At 46.1% G+C, this 25,213-nt stretch overlaps 2 protein-coding genes across 6 annotated transcripts in view; both read left to right on the forward strand.

Moving 5' to 3' along the window:
- TRERF1 (transcriptional regulating factor 1) overlaps positions 1 to 24,889 on the forward strand; it is a 71,390-nt gene extending 46,501 nt beyond the window's left edge. For 3 of the 4 annotated variants that reach the window (XM_072140226.1, XM_072140224.1, XM_072140225.1), the window contains exons 3-17: positions 4,438 to 4,573; positions 5,560 to 7,106; positions 8,318 to 8,361; positions 9,358 to 9,493; positions 10,458 to 10,682; positions 12,937 to 13,303; positions 13,728 to 13,794; positions 14,327 to 14,466; positions 15,131 to 15,234; positions 16,877 to 16,952; positions 19,965 to 20,053; positions 21,133 to 21,246; positions 21,427 to 21,606; positions 21,856 to 22,064; positions 24,439 to 24,889. In XM_072140226.1, the coding sequence (XP_071996327.1) occupies positions 5,787 to 7,106; positions 8,318 to 8,361; positions 9,358 to 9,493; positions 10,458 to 10,682; positions 12,937 to 13,303; positions 13,728 to 13,794; positions 14,327 to 14,466; positions 15,131 to 15,234; positions 16,877 to 16,952; positions 19,965 to 20,053; positions 21,133 to 21,246; positions 21,427 to 21,606; positions 21,856 to 22,064; positions 24,439 to 24,760 (3,393 nt within the window). In that variant the 5' untranslated portion in view covers positions 4,438 to 4,573; positions 5,560 to 5,786 and the 3' untranslated portion in view covers positions 24,761 to 24,889. The remainder of the gene's footprint in view (positions 1 to 4,437; positions 4,574 to 5,559; positions 7,107 to 8,317; positions 8,362 to 9,357; positions 9,494 to 10,457; positions 10,683 to 12,936; positions 13,304 to 13,727; positions 13,795 to 14,326; positions 14,467 to 15,130; positions 15,235 to 16,876; positions 16,953 to 19,964; positions 20,054 to 21,132; positions 21,247 to 21,426; positions 21,607 to 21,855; positions 22,065 to 24,438) is intronic. The other variant, XM_072140227.1, reaches the window with a different exon arrangement.
- Positions 1 to 25,213, forward strand: part of LOC140121060 (uncharacterized) — a 325,444-nt gene that overhangs the window by 201,870 nt on the left and 98,361 nt on the right. The gene's annotated exons all lie outside the window — the stretch shown is intronic.

A 25,213-nucleotide genomic window follows, 5' to 3' on the forward strand; every position in this document is an offset into this window, starting at 1 on the left:
GAATAGGGCACTGGGAAGGAATTTCACATTTATCTCGGCCTTGCTAGTGTGATCAGGAAAACGGGACTGTGGAGTCGGTGGACATTTTGGTGGAGCTGGAGTTAGAGTCGCAGAGTTGGTGACCGTTTTTGTGGATTCAGAGTTGGAGAAACTTGGAGTCGGAAGTTTGGCTTACTGGATAAAGGTTTTTGGTCACAAGCAGCCACCACTAGGGGGCGCTTACTGAATTCCGTATTGTACATCTCCCATTGAAGTCAGGACTCAAACCCTAATGTCCATTTCACCTAGAAATGGGCAGTTACAGAATCGGGAGCCCCCCTCCCGCCCATCAATGGCACGCCTGCAGTCTGCTGGTATAATTTGGTTGTTCTTTCTCTTCTAAAACTGGCATTTTCTCCTTCTTCTCCATTTTGCTTCCTTCTTTTTTTTTCTCAGTAATAGTTGGTATTATTGCCACATTCCATGGTTTGGTGCCATCAGCGTTAACATTTTGAAGAGATAAAACCTTGAGTATCCCCATGGCAATTATCATATAATATATCCTTGAAGGAGGCGTCTCTGCAAGACTTCCCCTTTTTATTTGTTGAATTAGGACATTCAGACATCGAGTGAGGTTGTCTGTTCAGAACCCCTTTAGGAGAAAATGGGCATTATTCTCGGGCCTCGTTGTTGCCTGTTAAACTGATACCTAGCATAATGGACCTGAGTCTATATATATACTCGAGTATAAGCCCTAAAAATGTGCTGAAAACCCCTAACTCAGCTTATACTTGCGTCAAGAAAAACAACCCCAGTATACTCACCTTCCAACGCCCCCGCCCTGATCTCCCCCCACCCCCTCCCAGCAGCTGGTAGCTGACTTCATAGTGCGTACCGAAGCCGGTACACACACTAGAATGTCAGAGCACAGCTGACATCATGGGGCCTGCAGCGCACAGGGATACGGACCACATACCGAAGTATCACTGTATAGAAGAGGACCTGTTGGGGGACGTCGAAAGGTGAGTACACTGTTTTTGGGTTTTATTTGCAGGCTATATACTGGGGGGCAGGCTTTATACTACCGGGACTGGCAGGCTATATATTACAGGGGGCTGGAAGGCTATATACTACAGGGGGCTGGCAGGCTATATACTACAGGGGTCTGGCTGGCTATATACTACTGGGGGCTGGCAGGCTATATACTACAGGGGCTGGCAGGCTATATACTACAGGGGTCTGGCTGGCTATATACTACAGGGGCCAGGCTGGCTATATACTACAGGGGGCTGGCAGGCAGTCTATATACTACAGGGGGCGGCAGGCTATATACTACAGGGGGCTGGCAGGGTATATACTACAGGGGGCTGGCTATATACTACTGGGGGGTGCTGGCTATTTACTACAGGGGGCTGGCTGACTATATACTACAGGGGGCTGGCAGGCAGGCCATATACTACAGGGGGCTGGCTGACTATATACTACAGGGGGCAGGCTGGCTATATACTACAGGGGGCAGGCTGGCTATATACTACAGGGGCTGGCAGGCTATATACTACAGGGGCTGGCAGGCTATATACTACAGGGGGCAGGCTGGCTATATACTACAGGGGGCTGGCAGCCTATATACTACAGTGGGCTGGCAGCCTATATACTACAGGGGCTGGCAGGCTATATACTACAGGGGGCTGGATGGCTATATACTACGGGAGCTGGCAGGCTTTATACTACAGGGGTTGGCTGGCTATATACTGGGGGGGGGGGGGATGTGACCATTGAATTCCCCCCGCGGCTTATACTCGAGTCAATAGGTTTTCACCGTTTTGTGGTAAAATTAGGATCTCGGCTTATACTCGGGTATTTACGGTATTTCAAAAATGTGCTTTCCCTTATGTACAATGAAGGAAGTAGTTGTCTGAAGTCACAAGTGTCATCACCATTAGAGAAGTGGCAGTGCCAAGACCATTGATGTTATCGCACTAGTAGATGTAAAAGTTTTAAAGGGGTTTTCCACCATTATTATTATTTTTTTTTTTTTTTAAAAACAACACAAAACTAGTTCATAAGTTGTGTATGGAATTGCTGGAATAACGGCGGCCTCTTATTCGCCGGCCTAAATCCAGAACATTTCCCAGGAAAAGTGAAACAAGATCCAGAAGGTCAGGAAGGCTTCACTTTACCCCAATAAAGTCTATTACAAAGTCTGGTGTGAGTGAGAACGGATTGTGCACACGCCTGTCCTGATGGGACCGCCCCTTTAATCAGTTTATTATGTTTATCATTTTTGTTACTAAGTGAATCATTATGTAAGATTCGTTCTAACACTATTTCCACTCGGAACGGTTTCCTGAAATGTCGACATTTTTGGACTAAATATAAAATGAGGAAGCTAAAAAACTCAGACTCCACGTAAGATAGCGGTGACCTTGTGCTTCGTCTTCAAAATCGCAAGAATGTTTGTTGTACTTTGCGACAATGAGAGTATATGAAGGAGTCTGACCTCTTCCATGAACTCGTGCAGGAGGTTGGGGCGCATTGCTTCTAGCTAAACGGTGGAATCATGTGGTCAAACAATCTTGTGTACACTGGTTTGGGCACCATTCATTGGGGGTCATTTACTAAGGGCCGATTTGCGTTTTCCCGACGTGTTACCCGAATATTTCCGATTTCCCCTGAATTGCCCCGGGATTTTGGCGCACGCGATCGGATTGTGGTGCATCGGCGCTGGTAGGCACGCGACGGAACCCGGGGGGGGGTGGGGGGATGCCGAACTAAAACCCGACGGATTCGGAAAAACGGACACTTTTAAAAAACAAAAAGTGTCGCGGAGCTTGCACTTACCTTCACCAGGAATAGGTCGGTGTACCTGAGTGCATTTCAGCGGACTTCACCTGGTGGACGTCGGAGGCACTACCTTAGTGAATCCCGGCCGGACCCGAATCCACCGCAGAGAACGCGCCGCTGGATCGCGAATGGACCGGGTAAGTAAATCTACCCCATTGTCTTCATGCAGTTGTAGACCATAATATAACCAGAAAACGTAAAAATAAATCCACCAAAAGATCTCAAAGAAGTTCTTAAACTGGGTATCCAAAGTTAATGGCAATCATAATACTTCCCATTAAGTTAGAGTTATGTTCCATTGTGTTAAGGACGGGGTAGATTAGGGGGAAAATAAAAAGGAATCCATGTGCCTTCTCCCTTGGTCCATACCTCTGCAAGAAGGCTTCAGCAAGATCCAAGGTTGCCATTGCAAAATATGCATGGATCGATGGTGGTAGCCAAGATGGTGGAGCAGTAACATAGTCAAGAACTAAGCCAAGGGTCATCACAAAGAGAGAAGTCAGGTTGGAACAAAACGGGAGCAATGTAAAGAACGTAGACTATGGTCATTTGAGCTGTAGGACGAATCGGAAAAAATATAATCAGAAAAAGTATCCGCCAAAAGGTATCAAAGAGGTCCTACAACTACACCCCGGGTATCCAAAATTGATGGCAACCATAACACTTCCCATTAAGTTACGAGTTATATTCTGTTGTGTTTGGACTGGCTAGACTAGGGGGCAAAGTGTAAGGAATCCATGTGCCTTCTCCCTTGGTCCATACCTCTGCAAGAAAGTTCCAGAAAGATCCAAGGTTGCCATTGCCAAAATATCCACTGTGGATGGTGGTAGCCAAGATGATGGAGTTGTAACATAGTCAAGGACTAAGCCATAGGACATTACTAGGAGAGAAGATGGGAGCAAAGTGAAGATTGTAGACCATGGTCAGAGCATGGAATAGAACTATGACTACTAGGTGGACAATTTTTTATCAGGGTTGAAGATTAGGAACTAGGTCAAGGTCAAGTAACAGTCGTAGATAGGAAAGTAGGGCCTTTGTGCTAGGTGTTGCTCACCTTGGGTGGTGGGGCTGTAGGAAAAACACAAGTAAAGGTAGGTCGGTAAACTGTGGGGCTGCTGCGTCTCCTGGAGTTTCCTCAGTCCTGACAGTGATATACGGCAGGTTCAGAGTTAGAGGAACATCACAGGTTTTGAGTTGTGTTCTTTGGCAGCGCGTCAATCCCAAAACCTCTGATCTTTCTCCAACTCCAAATGTGGCGAAAAAAGGGAATCGGACCACAATCTGCAGGTAAGGTGGCTAGAAGTGCCTAATACTTCATGCTGAAGACTGAACCCTATGGTCAGAGCTAGAAGAAGGGGCCATCACTGGAGTGAAGGGTAGGGGGTCCCCCAGGTTACATAGACTCCTGTGTATCTAGGGTTGTCTAGTGGTGGTTTAACATTAAGAACTTGAAGAATTGGGCTTCTTTGGTCCACTTTCAGGCAGGATGGGTAGAAAATTCCAAAAATACTAGAGAAATGTGCTTTTAGCTCTTCAGAGCATTTCTAAACTGAGGCCGATTTGATTCCGCTCCTAGATAATGTATTTTTTTCTATTTCATGACCTTCTGCGTAGCATACCATCCGCATGAAAAGGAGGAAGATCTGAAATATGATCCGGACATCAACTTCTGCTAGAAAAATACTGAAACAGATCATCATATTACACAGCGTGTGACTCCAGGAAGCGACTCTTATCCAGCGAGAGAAAGGTACGGCGTGCGTTACACTCCTCACATCTCCTGCCGGGTTCTCTATTTCCCTACATACTTCCCGATATTTCAGCTGCACAAGCCCAAAACTGGTCTGGCTGCCTGCACGCACGATGTGCCTACTGTGCCTTGTGACTTGCTAGGTTGGTGTAGTGCATAGATATCGACTCCATGTTTATGCCTTCTTCAAATCATGAAACCCCCATTGTCATATGTTGCTTTGTGCTTTCTCTGTACACAATAGAGTCACCGGCCATATAATATATAGTTGGGGGGATTGAACTAGAATAGTCACACATCTGGTATCTGTGGTCTCCTTGAAAGGAAATCAAAACCAAGCATGATAAACCAGGGACATTACTCCACCATGACTGTGGTCATCTTCATATATTTGTTATCTATGGCCTCCTCCTTTCTAAATGCAACTTTTAAATTATGCTAATGAGTCTAAAGGGCTCTGGGGTTGTTACCATAGGCCCTCTGTGCTCTTACACTGTACATTCCCTGCTCCCTCAGCACTTATCCCCCCTTCCCTCTGCCTGCTGTAATCTCACACAGTGGGAGGGAGAAGTGAAGTTTAAGCGCTGATGGGTTCTGGTATGCTTATAAGCCTAAAGGGCTCTCACTCGGTGCTATGGCTTCACAAGCTGTTACATTGTCTCTGCCTCCCCCTGCTCCCTCAGTACTTACCCTCTCTCTGCCTGATGTAATCTCTCTGCAGCAGAGGAACTTCCAGCACATAGTGGGAGGGGGGAGTTGTCCTGCACAATGTAACAGCTTGTGAAACTACAGCATGGAGGGGCTCTGGTAACACCCTTCCGGCTCATTAGCATAATTTGGAAAGTTGATTTTAGAAGGAAGGAGGCCATGGATAACAAATATAAGAAGATTACCGCAGTCACGGTGCCTGGATCTATGAGTAAGTGTCCTTGGATTATCATGATGAAATTTTGAAGTCTTATTATGACTTATTATGTCTTTTTCAGATGGATGGCTCCTCTACGAGACGTGTGCACTGCCCCATGTTGCCTCCTACTGAAGAAGCACGGTCTTTCTTGTTGGAGATCTTGCGCTGTTATATGTAGAAGAATCACTTCTTCCAGATAAATGGGCCCGCTCAACACTTAGCTGCGCACTTTATTTTTTCCTCATCTCTCAGGGACAGTCTCCTACATGGGCGCCGCTCCATCCGGATCACTTTCCCCCAGTCACCATGGCAGAGCAGCAGATATACACGACGCAGCTCGTATCCCACAGCAGCGATAGCTTGTGCTATCAACAAATCCTCAACCACAGCTACGAGTCCCTGGACATGAACGCCTCCGAGTCGTCCTCGTCCTCTCCTCACTTATCCCAGGATTCCAGAGATGTCACGTTAAATCCCGGAGCTAAAAATACCAGACAGGTCGCCGCGACCAGAACTTCTCATTGGTCAAACGTAGGAAATCACACTCAGGGGGGGAACAACATCAATTGCTACGACCAAAGCTTACAATGGAACGCACAGGCACAGAGCGATGCGGCTTCTGGCGTCTACCAGATGGCCTACTATCCCGAACCCGATAATCGTCCCAAAGTGACCAGCAGGGTTTTACATAAGTTGGATTCTTTCACGCAGGTATTTGCCAGGCAGAACTTACGAATCCACGCCATGGCTCAGGGCTTACCCGAACAGTCGCTAGTGGACTGTGACAGTACTCTCAGGCAGCTGCTGTCCGTCAAAGCCATTGGCGAACAGCAGGTACAACCTACCCCTATGGACAGGTATCCTCAGGTCTCTCAGCAAATGCATCAAAGCCTATCAACCCAACAGCAGCCGGAGCAGCAATCCCAGGCGCATTTTTACTATGACTACTTCCAGCATGCGTCTCCGATGCAGCCGGAGTCCTTATTGCAGCAAGGGCAGCATTACGGACAGCAAGTGCAGTCCAACCAGGGGCTGGCACAACACGGACAGGGCCTGCAGCAAACCCGATACTATATGCAGCATCATCAGCCAGAACAGCACCGACTCCTACATCAAGCAATACAGCAGCAGGGTCCGTTCTCAGGTCAGCTGTCAGACTACTACCAGATGCAGTCTACGGGCCAAGAAATGCATCACAACGTACTGCAGCCCCATCACCACCATGGACAAGGTCAACACCAACACGCAGCCTATGCCAATTCCAAAGCTGAGCAGTATCCCGGGAACCAGAACCAAGATATGCAGCTGATACAGCTCGGGGCTGCTCCGCAGTACATGTATCAGAACACGCAACCCGTTAGAAACTCATATAAACACAATGCGACCCCACAGCTGACCCTTCATCAGGACCTCGGCTCTCAAAAACGATATAAAACTGAAGCACAACCTGCAGTTCTCATCGACAGATGTGTGGGTCTAACAAACACAGACAACCTAAATAACTATAGTCAGGAGAATATGGCAATAATGGCTGACAGCGATGCGCAGCGGCACGTCGTAACGCAGGATACATACGTACTGAGTATTCAAGGAGAACTTCACTCTCCATCAACCGTGTGGTCGCAGGTAGAGCGCTCATTAATATCGTGATCCTATTACTGTTCTTAGATTGCAAAGCCCAAGACGGACATTTCCCCTTTAGCACCAGATGAGATACATTTTTTCATGGGAAGTTATCTACCTGCTGATTGACAGCTTTCTCCCTGTTATTATGCACGGGGAGAAACCTGTCAGTCAGCAGTGGGAGGGCAGGAGAGCCTTTATAGCGCACAAACTGGATACAGAAGAAATAGGGGCCATACATATCTTGGCAGCCCCTAGTAAATCCTTTTCTTTTTGGGGTCACTTGGATAAAAGCGTATAAGATATAGTCCCTCTCCTGGAACTATCAACCTTTGTCACGTGTGATCGGCTTCCTGTCATGTGATCTGATTATTACTTCCTGTCACATAGGATTGTTTCGCCATCACGTGATTTAATTACTACTTCCTGTCATGTGATCTGATTATATGATTGTTCCACCATCACATGATCTAATAACTACTTCCTGTCATGTGATCCGATTATTACTTCCCATCACATATGATTGTCTCGCAATCAAGCAATCTAATTACTACTTCCTGTCATGTGATCCGATTATAACTTCCTGTCTGTGTGGGTTTTTTTTTTTTACTGCTTCCTGTCATATGTGATTGGCTCACCATCACGTGATTTTATTACTACTTCCAGTCCGTGTATGTTTCACTTCTTATAACATACGTGTACATTACTGTGTGACCTTAAAAGAACACTCCAGTCATAACTAATTCATTGTATAAGGCACGGGGCAGGGCCTGAACGGTGGAGCAGGAATCTTTTTTTCATTGTATTCCTAGAACCCAAAGTCCTGCTTCCAGACCCTGCACAAGGTAGAATTCAATGAATTGGTTTGTGACTGGAGTGTTCCTTTAAGAACCTTTCCAAACACTTGGTTCAACAATCTCATCCATTGGACCTGGATACCTCGGCCATGACTGAGATTTTGTCCTTTCTTGTGTACAAGAACCACAACTCTGCGTTGTATCCGGCAGTAGAGCCTCACACTAAGTGTGAAGTACTACACGTTTTTGGTGAAAAGACGAGTCTGTCCCTGTAGTGACTAGAGATGTCTGATCCACGGGTGGTACCTGTAGATTAGTTATGCCGCACTACCAGACATGGCCCATGTACGAGAGCGGTGTTTTATTTTGCATTACTCTGGTATATAGGTATATACATGTTTTTTTGCTTTCTTGTAGCATGTGCAAGATGGGAAGGTCCAGGCCATCTCTCCGGACAACAGGTAAATTCAGTCTCAATGTAATGTAAATGTGACACATAGATGATATCATAAAAATCATATCTATACATATGTATGGAGGTGTATCCTGTAGCTTCTGGTCCCCATTGCAATACTTTTAATGGATCAGAGGGACTTGTGTACCCCCCTATGTCAGTGGTGGTGTACCTATGGTATGGGTACTAGAGAGGGTCCTCTTGGTGGCCACCCAGGCCGTCACCCCAGCACAGAGTTCGCTGGACAAAACTCGAGGTCTCCATTTGACGGTCCCAGGCAGCCAAGGGCGTGCCACGTTCAGCGATACTGTAAAGTGACTGAAACTGCAGGAGGAGTCAGGAGGTTTGGACAGAGCTGAATTAACATTAGAGCTCTGGCTTTGGGCCCCGTGATTCTACCTATTTGGGGGATGTGGAGGGAAGCTATACTGATAATCCAAATTTCTCCTACTTCTTTTTAATGTATGGGTGTCCTGTGAATGAGCAGGAAGCAATACGGTACTGCTTTAATTACTGTATTGGAACTTATATAACAAACATGTGGTATTTGGTTGCAGTTTGGTCACTTGGGCTATAAAACGGTCGCCATCACTGCCCTAGAGTTATCTCTAGTAAAAGGTATATATGTGTGTATGCGTATATGTTTATATACATGCATACACATTGGTGATGAAAATTAGAGAACACGCAATTTTGTAAGACATTCCCCAAACCATGTCACTTCCTCCACCACTTTTAACTGAGTTCTTTGCACACTTTGGGTCAATTATAGCCATGGCTAGTGACTAGGGAAATCAATTTGCCAAATTTGCCAACAGAAACTTAGGGCCTGCTCATCTCTACTTCTGACCTTCAGACTATAAGATGCAGGCACAGATTAGCAAGCTAAATACAATATATACAGTATAAGGGTAGGTAAGCAGGAACTGTAATGTTGTAGACAGGACCAGTCACATGATCATGGGATCATTTTACATTTTTCGATTTTTATACATTTATCTAGCAAGTTGTTCCAAGAGGAGTCCAAAAGTCGCCTCACATGCCCCGTATGCTTGAAGGAATTCAGGAGCCTTCCAGCCCTAAATGGCCACTTGAGGTCACATGGTGGGGTGCGGACAACAGTATCAGCCCCCAAACCGGTAAGACTGTATTGTGTCTGTAGTACTGGCGGATCTAACAGCTCACTTATATCTTTGTATAGCGCCCCCTAGCTGGAGGTTGGGGTTATTGATACTGCTTGCTTGTCCTGTGCTTTGCTTATTGTATGGCCACTATATGTTTATATCTGCATTGAAATGCTGCTAACCATCCGGTCTGGTATCCTGTTAGTCCTGTATGTCCAGGTATTGCTATAAATGTTATAGTGAGAAGAAAATGCTTCATATCTAGAAATTGTAAGCTTGTTCCACAGAGAATATGAGAAAGAGATTGTAAGTTATACGGGCAGGTTGAGGGTTGTGGCCGATGCCGCTCCTATCGATAGTAGTTTTGGTGGGGCACGGGTCATGCATGATCATCCTCCATTAAAGTAAATGGGAAGCCAGAGTCATAGACTAATTGTCCTAGCCGGAGGTCCTAGTGTGAGGATCTACACTGATCGGTGAATAATAGACTTCATTGAACCCTAATGTGCCCTGAATGAGAGTTGGGAACGAGTTTCACAAACTCTTGAATGGTAACTCTTCAACAAACTTTGTATCAATGAATAGTAGAAGTCACTGAAAGAGAGATCTTCTTACTCCTCTCATGGTTCCTCCTTGACTTGTAATCTGGACGGATTCCCTCGATCAAGATCAACGGAAGCTCACTGGTGTCAGATTTCATAGAAGTTTATGGAGAGGGTAGGTGGAAGGAATGAGTCACCGCGTCTGGTCTTCACCCATCATGTCCAGCAGAGATTCCTCATCAATGAAGGCTACTATAGCATGGTGTGGACAACCTCAATATGTAGCTATTAGATAGAAGTCCCATGCATGTTGGATTGTACCGCGCCAACTCCACATTCCCCCGGACCTGCTAGTGTTTCTCTATAGGTGTTGTCTGGTGTTGTCTGTGTTGAGTAAGAGGCTGCTTGAGGTTGAACGTTTGTACTTATCTGTGCAGGACGAAGGCCAGAAGTCACAGACTAGCGAGGCGGACAACCTCAGGCCCATCGTCATGCCTGTCTCTGTACCTGTAAAGCTTGTGCCATCTGATGCCAGTGCTCAGCTCGGCTGCAGAGCAGATCAGCCAGAGAACAATATGTCCGATGACGACATGCCCATCTTAACGAGGATGACTTACTCCCCGCAATCCTCCCTAAAGGCGGACAGCTCATGCACGTCTTCTGTGAGTGCTCGTCTATCTTTGCTTCTACACGTTGCTGTCTCTGGTCTAAAAATCATCAGATTCAAAAATTAAAAGAAAAATAGATATGATTGGGCTGGAAACTAGTAACTTCCACTATATTTGACCTCTGAGAGCAACCAATTCTTTTGTTTCTTCATGATATTTGTCATTGTTTGTGCGTTTTGTCCAGATTATTTGTAAGTTCTGAAATTCATCATGACATTTTCTAATTGATCAGAAGAAAGTGGGACCATCTGTCCAGAAAGTGAGGTATGTTATTGCTTTGTAATGAGGCAACGCCTTTAAGAAGCATCAGAGATGAGGGTGAGGAAATTTCGTTGAAAGATGGGAGGCACAATACAGAAAGGGGATAAAGCTTAAATAAGCTTTTCAGGAATTCTTAAAAAAAACCCATGGGGAAGGGGGCGGGGGAAAGGCAAAAGTCTGCTTCTAGTCCTCTGATGACAGAGCATCACCCATTCCTGAGGAAACCGTTGATTGGGCAAAGTGATTCCTGTGACTTCCCCCCTGGCACTTCTAATGGGGTAGTGTTGGAAGAGTCTTAGGTTAGTGTAGGAGGAGACGTAGGTTAGTTAAGGAGGAGATGTACATTAGTGTAGGAGGAGACGTAGATTAGCGTCGGAGGAGATTCAGCCTAGTGTAGGAGGAGTTGTGGGTTAGCGTTGGAAGAGACATAGATTAGTTAAGGAGGAGACATAGGCTAGTGTAGTAGGAAACGTAGATTAGTGTAGGAGGAAACATAGATTATTGAGGGAGGAGACCTAGATTAGTGTAGGAGGAGACATAGATTAGTGTAGGAGGAGACGTGGTTTATTGTAGGAGGAGACCTAGATTAGTGTAGGAGAAGCCGTAGATTAGTGTAGGAGGAGGCGTAGGTTAGTGTAGGAGGAGACGTAGATTAGTGTAGGAGGAGGCATAGGTTAGTGTAGGAGGAGACATAGATTAGTGTAGCAGGAGCCGTAGATTAGTGTAGGAGGAGACGTAGATTAGTGTAGGAGGAGATATAGATTAGTGTAGCAGGAGCCATAGATTAGTGTAGGAGGAGACGTAGATTAGTGTAGGAGGAGACGTAGATTAGTGTTGGAGGAAACGTAGATTAGTGCAGGAGGAGACGTAGATTAGTGTAGGAGGAGACGTAGATTAGTGTTGGAGGAAACGTAGATTAGTGTAGGAGGAGACGTAGATTAGTGTAGGAGGAGACGAAGATTAGTGTAGGAGGAGGCGTAGGTTAGTGTAGGAGGAAACGTAGATTAGTGTAGCAGGAGCCGTAGGTTAGTGTAGGAGGAGACATAGTTTAGTGTAGGAGGAGACGTAGATTAGTGTAGGAGGAAACATAGATTATTGAGGGAGGAGACCTAGATTAGTGTAGGAGGAGACATAGATTAGTATAGGAGGAGACCTAGATTAGTGTAGGAGGAGACGTGGTTTATTGTAGGAGGAGACCTAGATTAGTGTAGGAGAAGCCGTAGATTAGTGTAGGAGGAGACATAGATTAGTGTAGGAGGAGACGTAGATTAGTGTAGGAGGAAACGTAGATTAGTGTAGCAGAAGCCGTAGATTAGTGTAGGAGGAAACGTAGATTAGTGTAGGAGGAGACGTAGATTAGTGTAGGAGGAAACGTAGATTAGTGTAGCAGGAGCCGTAGATTAGTGTAGGAGGAGACGTAGATTAGTGTAGGAGGAGACGTAGATTAGTGTAGGAGGAGGCGTAGGTTAGTGTAGGAGGAAGCGTAGATTAGTGTAGGAGGAGACGTAGATTAGTGTAGGAGGAAACGTAGATTAGTGTAGCAGGAGCCGTAGATTAGTGTAGGAGGAGACGTAGATTAGTGTAGGAGGAGACGTAGATTAGTGTAGGAGGAGGCGTAGGTTAGTGTAGGAGGAAGCGTAGATTAGTGTAGGAGGAGATGTGGATTAGTATAGGAGGAGACGTAGGTTTTTACTGTCAGCTGCAGAAGTGGTGGATAGATATGCTTATTATATATTTCAATATTAGATTGAAAAACGTCTGTAACGCAGATCATAGCCTTTACAATGTATGTAGTTTCTTTAAACAAGTTAATGCACACATATATATAGATGTGACAGGTCCACTCATTTCCTGCGTAAATCGAGAAATGACATCATCCTCTAGACAACTTTGTTATCACAGGAAACTGCTTGTCACTATAGAGACTCCTGTGATGGAAACATGTAATGTACACTATATATCCAGCCTGTCATTCTTATACATTTAGGAAACGATCAGAAAACTTCAAGAATCTGCCCCCAAATTACCCAAACCAGTTGGAACAAAACCTCAACAGGAGAGGAGGAAATACCGACACCGTCCCGAACCGTTATTCATCCCTCCCCCTTGCTTCAGCACAAACCCATCTCAGTCAGGGGCAACATTGTACCAAAGCCAGCTCCGCTCCCCCCGTCTCATTGTGGATCCATTGCTGCTGGGAACTCAAGAGCCCCCAACCTACACTCCACCTCCTATGCTTAGTCCTGTGCGACAGGGATCAGGACTTTTCAGTAGCGTCATCACAGCAGCACACAACGCGCATCTTCCACTTACCCCCCTGACACCCACTCCGAGAGTGCTGCTCTGCCGCCATAGTAAGTATCCTTATTGTAAGTATCTACATTAAGGGGTTGTCTCATCAAGAAGAATAAGAACTTTATGGGGGATTTTTGGTAAAAACAAATTCGGGGCATTCATCGAGCAAACACCGTCTGAAAGAAGAGTCTCTCACTTTGTCTCTCAAAGGTCCATTTGAAATGTGTAATACCTCATCTCCCCTACGGAGGCACTGTGGAGAAATGGAATATTTACCAGCAGGTTTCCATAGACAGTATAGGTCCCATCCGCTTCATTTTAGAAAAACCTTTATAACTAAAAGGGATTTTTACCTTGGCCCCTATATTAGTCCCTCCATAGGAGCAGTTTCTTATACAATATTTTGTAGGTTTACTAGTTGGTATATTGTAGAACACACAGTTGTTGATATTTGGTTTATGTAATGATACATTCATTCCTCAGACAGCATCGATGGGACCAGTATTACAGTGACACCGGGACCTGGAGAACAAACCATCGACGTCGAACCGTAAGCAATGGCCGCCATGTCTTGTATGTCCTCATGTGAGATCTCTATCTCTATCATGGACGGCATCAAGGAGTCACCGAATTGTCCCTTGGGGCCCTGGAAATTGCTTACAAAAACAAACATTTTAGGGGAATTTTAACATTTTCGGACTGCGTGAAATCAGGAGCCCCCATCGACAGCTACGTGCCATTGACATCAATGGTTCTAGGCTACAGTACCAGGCGCCATGACATAGGCCATTAGTATTTCTTAGTATTTGGGAATGAGGAAGATCCAAGACTAAGTGTGGATGAGTTCAGTTCTCCAAAAGCAGATGAAAGAGCCGGCTAATGGGAGAAAGAGGCATTTTTCTCCTAAGGGGGCGACGTATCACAAAGATTTTATAGTCCCCTTACACTTGCCAATTGATCTTCTCTAAAGGGTCACTGACTATTTAATTACTACCATCATTTATAAGGTTTTTTGGGCAATTGTTACATCCCATCGGATGATCTATAACCCGTCTCTTTGTAACTTTTTGGGGGATTTAAAGAAAAATCAACATTGGATCAAGATTCCAAGCAGAGATTCCTAATCTTCAGCATCGCTCATCGCTTCAGAGGGACACGCACAAAGCAACCTTGGTGTGGAGACCTTGGCCGGACCTCGAAAACGAAGACTCACAGCAGAGAGGTAACCAGAAAGGGGGTGTGGGGAGTTTATAGTAGTCTGGCGCTTGAGGCCAATGAAATTCATGAGGTTGAGCCTTTACATAGTGGTCTCTGGGCAGATCTACAATCTTTATTCTCTCTGTACTGTTGTTGGGTGAATGCCTCATATACTCTTCTAATGCCTTCCTGCTCCTCTATACACATGCATGCTCAGCCTAGAGAATAAGCCGATATCGAACACTTTTGGTGGTAGTTTATCTTTCCGGATTGGACATGTTGCAATCCAGCTACCTGATCTTTCTTTCCCCATATCTTATGCATCTTAAGGAAAAGATATTTTCAGAGGTCATCTGATCCAACAGAAAAGTATTGGCTGCCATTCATTTAATATATGTTAGCCCATATACCGGCAAAGTGCTTGGTAGAGATTAAAGGGGTTGTACCGACTCCCATAGTGTAGAAGGGTGTGGCAGTAAGCATGCTCGACCTGCTGCTCGTGATCGGTGGGTCATCGATGATCTTCACTTCCTGTTCATCTTAGCCAATCAAGGGCTGGCTTAGGTAACTGTTGTGGCCACTGATTGGCTGCCCGAATCACTTCCTGTTTGTCAAAAGGACCAATAAGAAGAGGTCAGTGTCAAAAATAGTCAAATCTTAACCCTTTCTGACCTGTAATCCTTTCACAGTGGACGTCTTCCTGAGCATGTCATGCTCCAGCGTCCTGCCCGGAGGAGGAACCAACATGGAATACGCTTTGCATTCTCTATTTGAAGCCAACGGAAACATCATGGTGAGAGCGGTCTTATTATTTTTATTATTTTCCTTTTGAGGGTCAGATATATTGCAAGGGAAAAGTGGAGGAGCCAAGCGGAGAACCTATTTAACCCTTCTCAAACCAGTGACCCAGAGAGCCGAAGTGAAACGGGATCCCCGGCCTCACACAAGCATTATGTAAATGTATGATGCCGAATGTGTATCACGTCTAATAAACAAGCCAGCCCGAGGTGCTATATGCAAACCAAAGCCTAATGCAGAAACCTACATGCAAATCCTTACCTGGGGTCCACTGTCGGATCTGGAGTCAAAATGACAAATTGTTTATGTTAAACAGAAAGAAGGAAATGTTGGAGAGTGTTGTGGGCATGCTCTGTGATCTGTCTGGATCTGGAAAGACATCATTGTGCACTAGAAGCAGGAGACATACAAGTGTCACCTATTGTGAATGGTGGATCAAGTGTCCTCTATACATAGATGTTATCTGTAAGTGTACTCTGACAGTGAGACCACTACTGAAAAGTGATCTCCACAGAACAGGAAGTGTCAGACTATTACTTGGCTAAGTGGGCCTTTTATGCTTGTTTCTTCATACAGACAGTGTAAACTTTACTTCAATAAAATTAATAATATTTATATTAATAATTATAATCATTATTATAATTAATAATTTTACTGAAGTAAAGTTTGCACTGTCTGTATGATGAAACAAAATACAGATAACATCTATGTATAGATAACACTTGATCCACCATTCACAATAGGTGACACTTGTATGTCTCCTGCTTCTAGTGCACAATGATATCTGTCCAGATCCAGACAGATCATAGAGCATGCCCACAACACTCTCCAATATAAGTCATCTATTTTCCATCTTTCTGCACATCTTCTCATCCCTGCCTACAAAATGAGCACTGTCCAGGTCACAGAGCATGCCCACAACACTCCAGGATACTTCATCTTCCTTCTATCTGCACAATTTCTCCCCCCTCCCTGTACAATGTCTTCTGTCCAGGTTACAGAGCATGCCCACAACACTCCAGGATACTTCATCTTCCTTCTATCTGCACAGCTTCTCCCCCCTCCCTGTACAATGTCTTCTGTCCAGGTTACAGAGCATGCCCACAACACTCCAGGATACTTCATCTTCCTTCTATCTGCACAGCTTCTCCCCCCTCCCTGTACAATGTCTTCTGTCCAGGTCACAGAGCATGCCCACAACACTCCAGGATACTTCATCTTCCTTCTATCTGCACAGCTTCTCCCCCCTCCCTGTACAATGTCTCCTGTCCAGGTTACAGAGCATGCCCACAACACTCCAGGATACTTCATCTTCCTTCTATCTGCACAACTTCTCCCCCCTCCCTGTACAATGTCTTCTGTCCAGGTTACAGAGCATGCCCACAACACTCCAGGATACTTCATCTTCCTTCTATCTGCACAACTTCTCCCCCCTCCCTGTACAATGTCTTCTGTCCAGGTTACAGAGCATGCCCACAACACAACTCCCATAGAAATTAACAGATCATATTGTAGAATAAAGTTTACTTTCGCCTGTGTGGAAGCAGTAAAGCATATCTCTAGATGCCGTTCACAGGCAGAATGACTACCCCCATAATCATGTGTATAACCTCTGGTAATTTATATTTCTATTCCAGACTGCGCTGGAGATGCTGCTCTTAAAAAATGCACCAAGGCTGAAAACTCATCCGCTAGCAAATTACCACTATGCAGGTACCAATACAAACTAAAAGAGGTTTCCTGGTCTTCAATATCTGTGGGGGTCCGGCACTCCAGACCAGAAGTCTAGTGCCACTACCTTTCATATAGGTCGGCATCAGAAACTATATCTGTTGATCATTGGAGGTCCGCTATGAGCTGATTGGTGGAGGTCTGGCGTCAGCTGATCCGTATCTGTTGATCAGTGGGGGTCCGGTATCTGCTGATCGGAGGAGGTCCGGTATCTGCTGATCGGTGGAGGTCCGGTATCTGCTGATCGGTAGAGGTCCGGTATCTGCTGATCGGTGGAGGTCCGGTATCTGCTGATCGGTGGAGGTCCGGTATCTGCTGATCGGTGGAGGTCCGGTATCTGCTGATCGGTGGAGGTCCAGTATCTGCTGATAGGTGGAGGTCCGGTATCTGCTGATAGGTGGAGGTCTGGTATCTGCTGATAAGTGGAGGTCCGGTATCTGCTGTTAGGTGGAGGTCCAGGATCTGCTGATCGGTGATGGTCAGGCGTCTGCTGATCGGTGCCGGTCCGGTATGTGCTGATCAGTGACAGTCCGGTATGTGCTGATCGGTGGAGGTCCGGTATCTGCTGATCGGTGGAGGTCCGGTATCTGCTGATCGGTGGAGGTCCGGTATCTGCTGATCGGTGGAGGTCCGGTATCTGCTGATCGGTGGAGGTCCGGTATCTGCTGATCGGTGGAGGTCCGGTATCTGCTGATCGGTGGAGGTCCGGTATCTGCTGATCGGTGGAGGTCCGGTATCTGCTGATCGGTGGAGGTCCGGTATCTGCTGATAGGTGGAGGTCCGGTATCTGCTGATAAGTGGAGGTCCGGTATCTGCTGATAAGTGGAGGTCCGGTATCTGCTGATCGGTGGAGGTCCGGTATCTGCTGATCGGTGGAGGTCCGGTATCTGCTGATCGGTGGAGGTCCGGTATCTGCTGATCGGTGCCGGTCCGGTATCTGCTGATAGGTGGAGGTCCGGTATCTGCTGATAAGTGGAGGTCCGGTATGTGCTGATCGGTGATGGTCAGGTGTCTGCTGATCGGTGCCGGTCCGGTATGTGCTGATCAGTGCCGGTCCTGTATGTGCTGATCGGTGCCGGTCCGGTATGTGCCGATCAGTGACTGTCCGGTATGTGCTGATCGGTGGAGGTTGAGTTGAGGGGGGTTTAAAGAGACATTAACCTTTTAATTGCATTCCTCACGACAAGTCTGAATTGGCCTGGAAGCTCATCCCTGGACACCATTGCCCTAGTTATGGGATGTGACAAGGTCCGATCACTGATGACAGGAGGATTAACCTCTTCTCTCCTGGATGCCCAGTACTTGGGTCATTTTGCCCGCTGAGGACATCAATTAGAAACCCCATTTCCTCACCCCCTGCTCATGTGGTTATCAGGGTGGTGTTGGGTGACGGGGGGTGGTTGTGATATTTGTGGTCAGTCACCATGACACCGGCTGCTTGATATCACACCGTTATGAAGCCACAACTTCTGTGTAATATGGTCTGAGTGTATCTTTCTTCTGGAGTTCATGTATTGTTTTGGCTCTTATCTCACGTCATGTTTCTAGGCTTCCTAAAAGTCAGGCATTGATCTTTAGGGATCTGCCATCTTTGCTGTAGCATCGGAGGCTGAGTTTTCTTTTTCCAATCCAATCGGATCCTTGTTCTGTAATCAGTATTAGAGCGCACACAGGATATATCCCTAGAAAGGATTGGGCTCTGTAATGTAATCCCAAATCCATGTCCTAATGACATAAAGAACAATGGTAGAGGCTGCGCAGTCCGGAGATGTGACCAGGCGCTGACACCGCTCTATGGATTACTTACCTATCACCCTGCGCTGACCCTGCAGGAGCGAGACACCAGCTTCACCATCAGGGAGGTAACGGGACACTATCTGGATGGAGATAATCACTAGTGGAAGGAGCCGCCACCAATTTATACATCCTGTGATCTGAATTGTATCCCAAATCGACCCCTGTACATTCAGGTTACATTATAGGTCCCTCATTAACCCCTTTGTGACCGCGGCTCGTCGCTGCCTGAATGTTCAGGTCCATTTTTGCAGATCTGTTCAACTCTTCTTTACAATGAAATGGAAACGGTTTACATATTATAACAATTTTTACTGTGAAACTTAAACTTGATAGAATAATTTTATCAATAACATACTTTTTCAAAGGATTAGCAGACAAATGCCTAAAAATGTAAAAAAAAAAAACATGCTTTTTAAAAAAAAAATCCCATTACATCTGTGTTAATAAAGGGGTAAAATTGTGTAAGCCTTCAACAAAATATGTTATAAATATACACAGCGTCGCTCCATCACCATCTCCAAGGTTCAGAGGCAGAGGGTGCATGTACTTTTTCATTGGGCTTTCTGCCTCCCGCTGTAAGGTTGGAGGGGGCTCATGGTCATATCTCGTGTCATTGCCGGACAAAACAGTTGATGGTTTCACAACGGACAATCTGGGTTCCAGGGCCGAACACAAAACCGAGAAACTCTGCTCATCTCTTCTCCTTGACCGTGACACTTAGAAACACAATTCTGTGTTGTATTAAAGAGGAGAATCTCATCTTTGATATGATATCAGGACTGTGCTTCTAGGTGAAACAGAACCGGGGATATCCTGTGTTAAAGTTACAGTCGGGAATTGAGGTTACTGTAACTTTAACAGTGGATATTCCTGGTTCTGTTTCACCTAGAAACACACATATCTATATATATAATGTGTATATACCTGATATTATATTTAAAAGGAGATTCCCCTTCTTTAATATAACACCAGAATTCTTCTTCTAGCTGCCACAGTTCAGGAGATTTGACACTATGAAGGGGTTAAAGAAGGAGCATTAGATGCACATTAGAGGGGTTTTCTGGGGGTCCAACTCTTTGCCATTGTTCACCTGCTTGAAAGGCGCCGCAGAGCCAGAGCCTGATACTTGTTACAGATCTGCATTTGTCATATTTCCGAATACAAACACTAAGAATTTCTTCGCGTTATTCTTTCCAGGATCGGACCACTGGACCAACAACGAGAAGAAAAACTTCAACAAAGCCATAAACACCTGCAACAAGGATTTCTTCCACGTTCAGAAGCTGGTAACCTCCTCCTGTTCTATACATAATACATGTGCAGGGCTACTTACCTGCTTCTGCTGCTACTACTCCGCAGCAGCAATTGTGCTGGAGCATGTGCAGCACCAGGCAGGCGCTGAGAGCATCAGAGAAGAGTCCGATGCAGCTCTGGGTACAGCTGTGTAACCTCTGACCTCTCACATATAGGGGATCCTAAACCACAGGTTCATCAGGACGTGGTTTAGTCTCCAAACTCTCCCTTTAACGCTCCTCCATCCAGATGTGCACTGCAGCCATTACTCCTGAGGCTAGTGATTGACCATGGTGGTCACATGTGAATGCAGGACCTTTATAGTGACAGATCCGGACCTGCAGGTCCTGCACATTATAGATTCCTGTGTTTTTAAACCCTTTTAATAGTTGAATGATTTCTAGAAGAAGCGCGATGTGTAAGTGCGGAGATGACAGGACACCAGATAGCGCAGCGTGTGAGGATAGCTGATAGCCCCGACCTATCACAGGGATAAGGAGCTGTGATAAATGTTGGGTTCACCCCGAGGCCACAGATGGTCATCAGTCTCATTTCTCCAGACGAGTGTCGTGATACCGCACAGAGCAGCAGGGACTGATGGGAAATTTCACACCTCTACAGTCTGTCCCTGCACAACACCGGCTAAGGGAATCTCTCTGCTTTATTCCTACGGGACTGATCTTTGTGTTTATTTACTCAGTTCAAAACTCCTGTTTAATTGCAATTAATTCAACTAAATTAAAAAAATGTAAATTACATTTTTTTGCAATTTAAATCCGGATCTACTAGTCATGGGGGGGTGGAGCTCAGCTACTGAGCATGTGCGACCACTGGCACAACACCACAAGCTGTGTTTTGACTCAGTGACAGTGGTCGCACATGCCCAGTAGGTCAGGACCTTCCTGCATATAGATGGAGGAGTAAATTCCTGCTATAGTGGATGCATAAAATGTTCTGATATCGAGAGAGCAGCGTGTATACATCTACACAGACATAATGCGGAGGGGAAGTTACTATCCTCCAGTATATTTCGTCACAACCGGATGTCACTGATTTATTTATTTATTTTCAGATCAAGACAAAGACAGTCCCGCAGTGCGTGGAGTATTACTACACCTGGAAGAAGATTCTGCAGTTGGGTCGCCGGCAGAGGACACGGCCCATTGACGTGAATGAGGACGATACGGTGAGTGTGTAGGTGGCTGGAAGACCTAGAAGTTCCTCCATATATTATGTACACCACAATATTATCTATTATAAGACCTTCCTTAGGATAGTCTGTAGGTTTATGTCTACATGTTGTTGGTGCGGGGGTCTAGGTGCCGGGGCTGTTACATATAGGCCGCAGCTATGATTTATCTTTCAGACCAGCGTTGATGATGTGGACGAGGTTGAAGGCGGTGAACACCGAAAGTATGACGTAGACTATGAGCCGGTGCAGAAGACCCCAGACCCGCTACATCCAGCAGAGGGCGACCATTCTGTCCCTGCCCACCCCGGACCCCCATCTGGGACCTTTGTGTGTGAAATGTGGAACTGCGGAGCTGTAAGTGCTTCATGTTACCTGACTTAGGGCAGGGGGCCATGACGGATACCCCCACAGATCAGGAGAATGGGGGGGGGGGGGGTCTCTGATGATTGGAGCATGAGTAGGAACAACCCCCCTATTCTCCTGATCAGTGAGGTCCCAGCAGTCAGCATATTATATCTCCCCCCCCCCCCTGCGAGTAGGGGATAACATTCATCCCCTTTGAGGTTGGACACATCAGTGACATCGGACTCTGTCTATTTCCAGATGTTCTGCTCCCGCCAGGCGCTGAATGGCCATGCCCGTATCCACGGAGGGACCATCACCCCCGCCAAGGTGTATACAGCCGCCGCCCCCACAGGAAGATCCAAGTCATCGGCCCAGAGCGAATGTTCTGTGAAGAGCTCCCCGGCGCACAGCACCACCAGCGGGGAGACGGACGCCACCTCAGTGTTCCCCTGTAAAATCTGCGGCAAGTAAGTAGATGCCTATCCCCTCCCCGGGGGCGACACATACACCAGAAGTGATTAATATGACCGATGTGGGGCTCAGACTCCGTGTCCACAGGAAGTAAAGGGTTAAATGGCTCCACAGCACAATGCACAGCTCTATACCATTCACATAGTACAGGCCTGCAGTTCTCTAATGTGACCACAGGGTGTCGCTGTCTCCCTATTGTCCGGTTACTGCAGGAGACATTCTTCATTTTAAGGGATTTTGTCTTTCTGTCCATGAGGATCATGGGGAATGAAAGTCCAAAATCCAGGACCCCTCCTATCAGCAGGAGAACCGCGCTTAGTTTACTTCATAGGGCTGAACCCTGACGTCCTCTGTTGTATAATGCAGTTTATGGGATAGGGGTTTATGGTTTAGTTTCCTTCTAAAGTGATGCCATGGCTGCAGTGGATTGTCAGGTAAACTATAAGGCTCCTTCGAAGAGAACCTGTCACCAGGTTTTACCCCATTAAACCACCAGCCCCCTCAGGTAGGAGATGAAATGTCTTTTCTAGAATTCCCTCTTTTATGGGAAATCTCACTCGTTTACCCAGAAAAAACAATCTCTAAAGTCATAGGACATTGAGCAGAGGAGAGTCATATTTTACCTGAGATGAGTCAGTGATGCTGCTGCATATTAACCCCTTAAGGACCATGCCCTTTTTCGTTTTTGCGTTTTTATTTTTCACTCCCCACCTTCAAAAATCTATAACTTTTTTATTTTTCCATGTACAGAGCTATGTGATGGCTTATTTTCTGCGTAACAAATTGCACTACGTAGTGATGGTATTAAATATTCCATGCTGTGTACTGGGAAGCGGGGCTTGGTGGGCTTGGTTTTTACAGCTTTCACTGTGCACCCCAAATGACAGGTCTATTTCATTCATTGGGTCAATACGATCAGGGGGATACCAAATTTGTATAGGTTTTATAATGTTTTCATACATTTACAAAAATTAAAACCTCCTGTACAGAAAAAAAATTCTTCATTTTGCCGTGTTCTTGCGCTAATAACTTTTTCATACTTTAGTGTATGGAGCTGTGGGTGGTGTCATTTTTTGCGACTTCTGATGACGTTTTCAATGCTTCTATTTTTAGGACTGTTCTACATTTTGATCACTTTTTATAGAATTTTTTCTATTTTTGCAAAATGGCAAAAAAATGCCATTTGCGACTTCGGGCGCTATTTTCCGCTACGCGGTTTAACGCAGTGAAAAACGGTTATTATATTTTGATAGATCGGGCATTTTCGGACACGGCGATACCTATTGTGTTTATGATTTTTACTGTTTATTTATATTTATATCAGTTCTAGGGAAAGGGGGGTGATTTGAATTTTTATGTTTTTTTAATATAATTTTTTTTTTTAACTATTTTACAGACTCCCTAGGGTACTTTAACCCTAGGTTGTCTGATTGATCCTACCATATACTGCCATACTACAGTATGGCAGTATATGGGGATTTTGCATACCATCTATTATAATGTGCAGATCGCACATTATAATAGATAGCCTCGATCATGACAGTCTGGGATCTTTGTGTGATCCCAGGCTGTCATGGCAACGGATCGCCGCTCCCCGGTGACGTCACGGGGAGTGACGATCGGAGCCAAGATGGCGGCGCCCATGCGCCGCCGGCTCTTTAATGCCGCTGGCAGCTTTGCCGGCGGCAATCAAAGGGTTAACACCCGCGATCGGTGCAAGCACCGATCGCGGGTGTTAGCGACGGGCGTTTGCTTCATTATGAAGCAAATGCCCGGTGAGTATGAAGAGGGCTCAGCCTGTGAGCCCTCTTCATACTCCCCCATGCGCAGTAAGACGTACGGGTACGTCTTATTGCGCTATGGGGTTAAAGATAAGCATCTCATCTTTCAAATGCAGGTTTGTGGTTCTGTGATCTACAGAACCGGAGATACAGACAGTTAAAGACACGTGGAAATGTGCGCTGCAGATAAAAATCCAATTCCTGCCTTTTTTAGTTCTCTGTATCTCCAGACCTGTAAAGATGAGATTCTTATCTTTAGAATGACACCAGCATGTTTCTTGGTGCTGTAGAACAGAATATAACGGCATCTGTAATAACCATCCACCTGCGGCCTCTAACTTGACTCATCCCAGGTAAAATCTGACTCTTTTCTGCTCGTTTTCACATGACTTTGGAGAACTTTTTTTTATAATTAAACAAGTGAGATTTTACTTAAAAGAGGAAATTCTAAAAAGGACATTTAATATCTTTTCGGACTGAGCTGCTAGTTTAGTGGAGGGGAAACCCCCCCCCCCCCCCCCCGGTGTAGAGGTGTATACTCTTATACTCTGGCACTGGTGTATAACTCTCATCATCTTCCCCCCCTTAGGGTCTTCTACAAGATCAAGAGTCGCAACGCGCACATGAAGACGCACCGGCAGCAGGAGGAGCAGCAGAGGCAGAAGGCGCAGCGGGCGGCGGTGGCAGCGGAGATGGCGGACACCATCGCCAGGACTATAGTAAGGACTACTCTGCCCGCCGACAACCTCCTGCTCTTCGACCCCTTCAGCCTCATGAAAACCCTGGAAGACGAGTTGGACGACAACGTGGCGCAGGATTTAGAAGACGTCCTGGAGGAGACGGAGGTCAGTCACTCCGACCTGATCCTAGACGACGAGGACGCGGATCTGCTGCAGGATGGCGACTTGTAGCCCGGCACAGCCTCCATCCACACCTGGGACTGATGGGCGATAGTTGGGGGTTCGCTGTGTCGCTCGGTGGCCCCCGCTATAGGCCCCGTTACTGTAATACCAGCTGGAAACGGTTGCCTCTAGAAATTATCATTTTTTGTTGTTGTTTTGGTTGTTTACACTGATTGAAGATCAGGGGGGTGGGGCCTGAGACCCATAAGCACCTCCCATCCCCACGGCATTACACTGCTGCACACTGCCCATAGCCACCATCCAATGCCAGGCTACTATGTGCCCTACATGCCACGGGGACTGGGCACTTCAGGTATCAGGATCATAGATGGCTGCAGCCAGAGTTAGGTATTCTCCCCAGAGACTAGACCTTTGTTGTGTTGTTAGTAGCAGCAGGACTGTGAAATATGGATTTATATTCCAGGATTGTACTGGGGATGTGTCCTCACACTGCTGCGCCCT

This window comes from Engystomops pustulosus, chromosome 3, assembly GCF_040894005.1.
Source record: "Engystomops pustulosus chromosome 3, aEngPut4.maternal, whole genome shotgun sequence".
NCBI classification, from domain to species: Eukaryota; Metazoa; Chordata; class Amphibia; order Anura; family Leptodactylidae; genus Engystomops; species Engystomops pustulosus.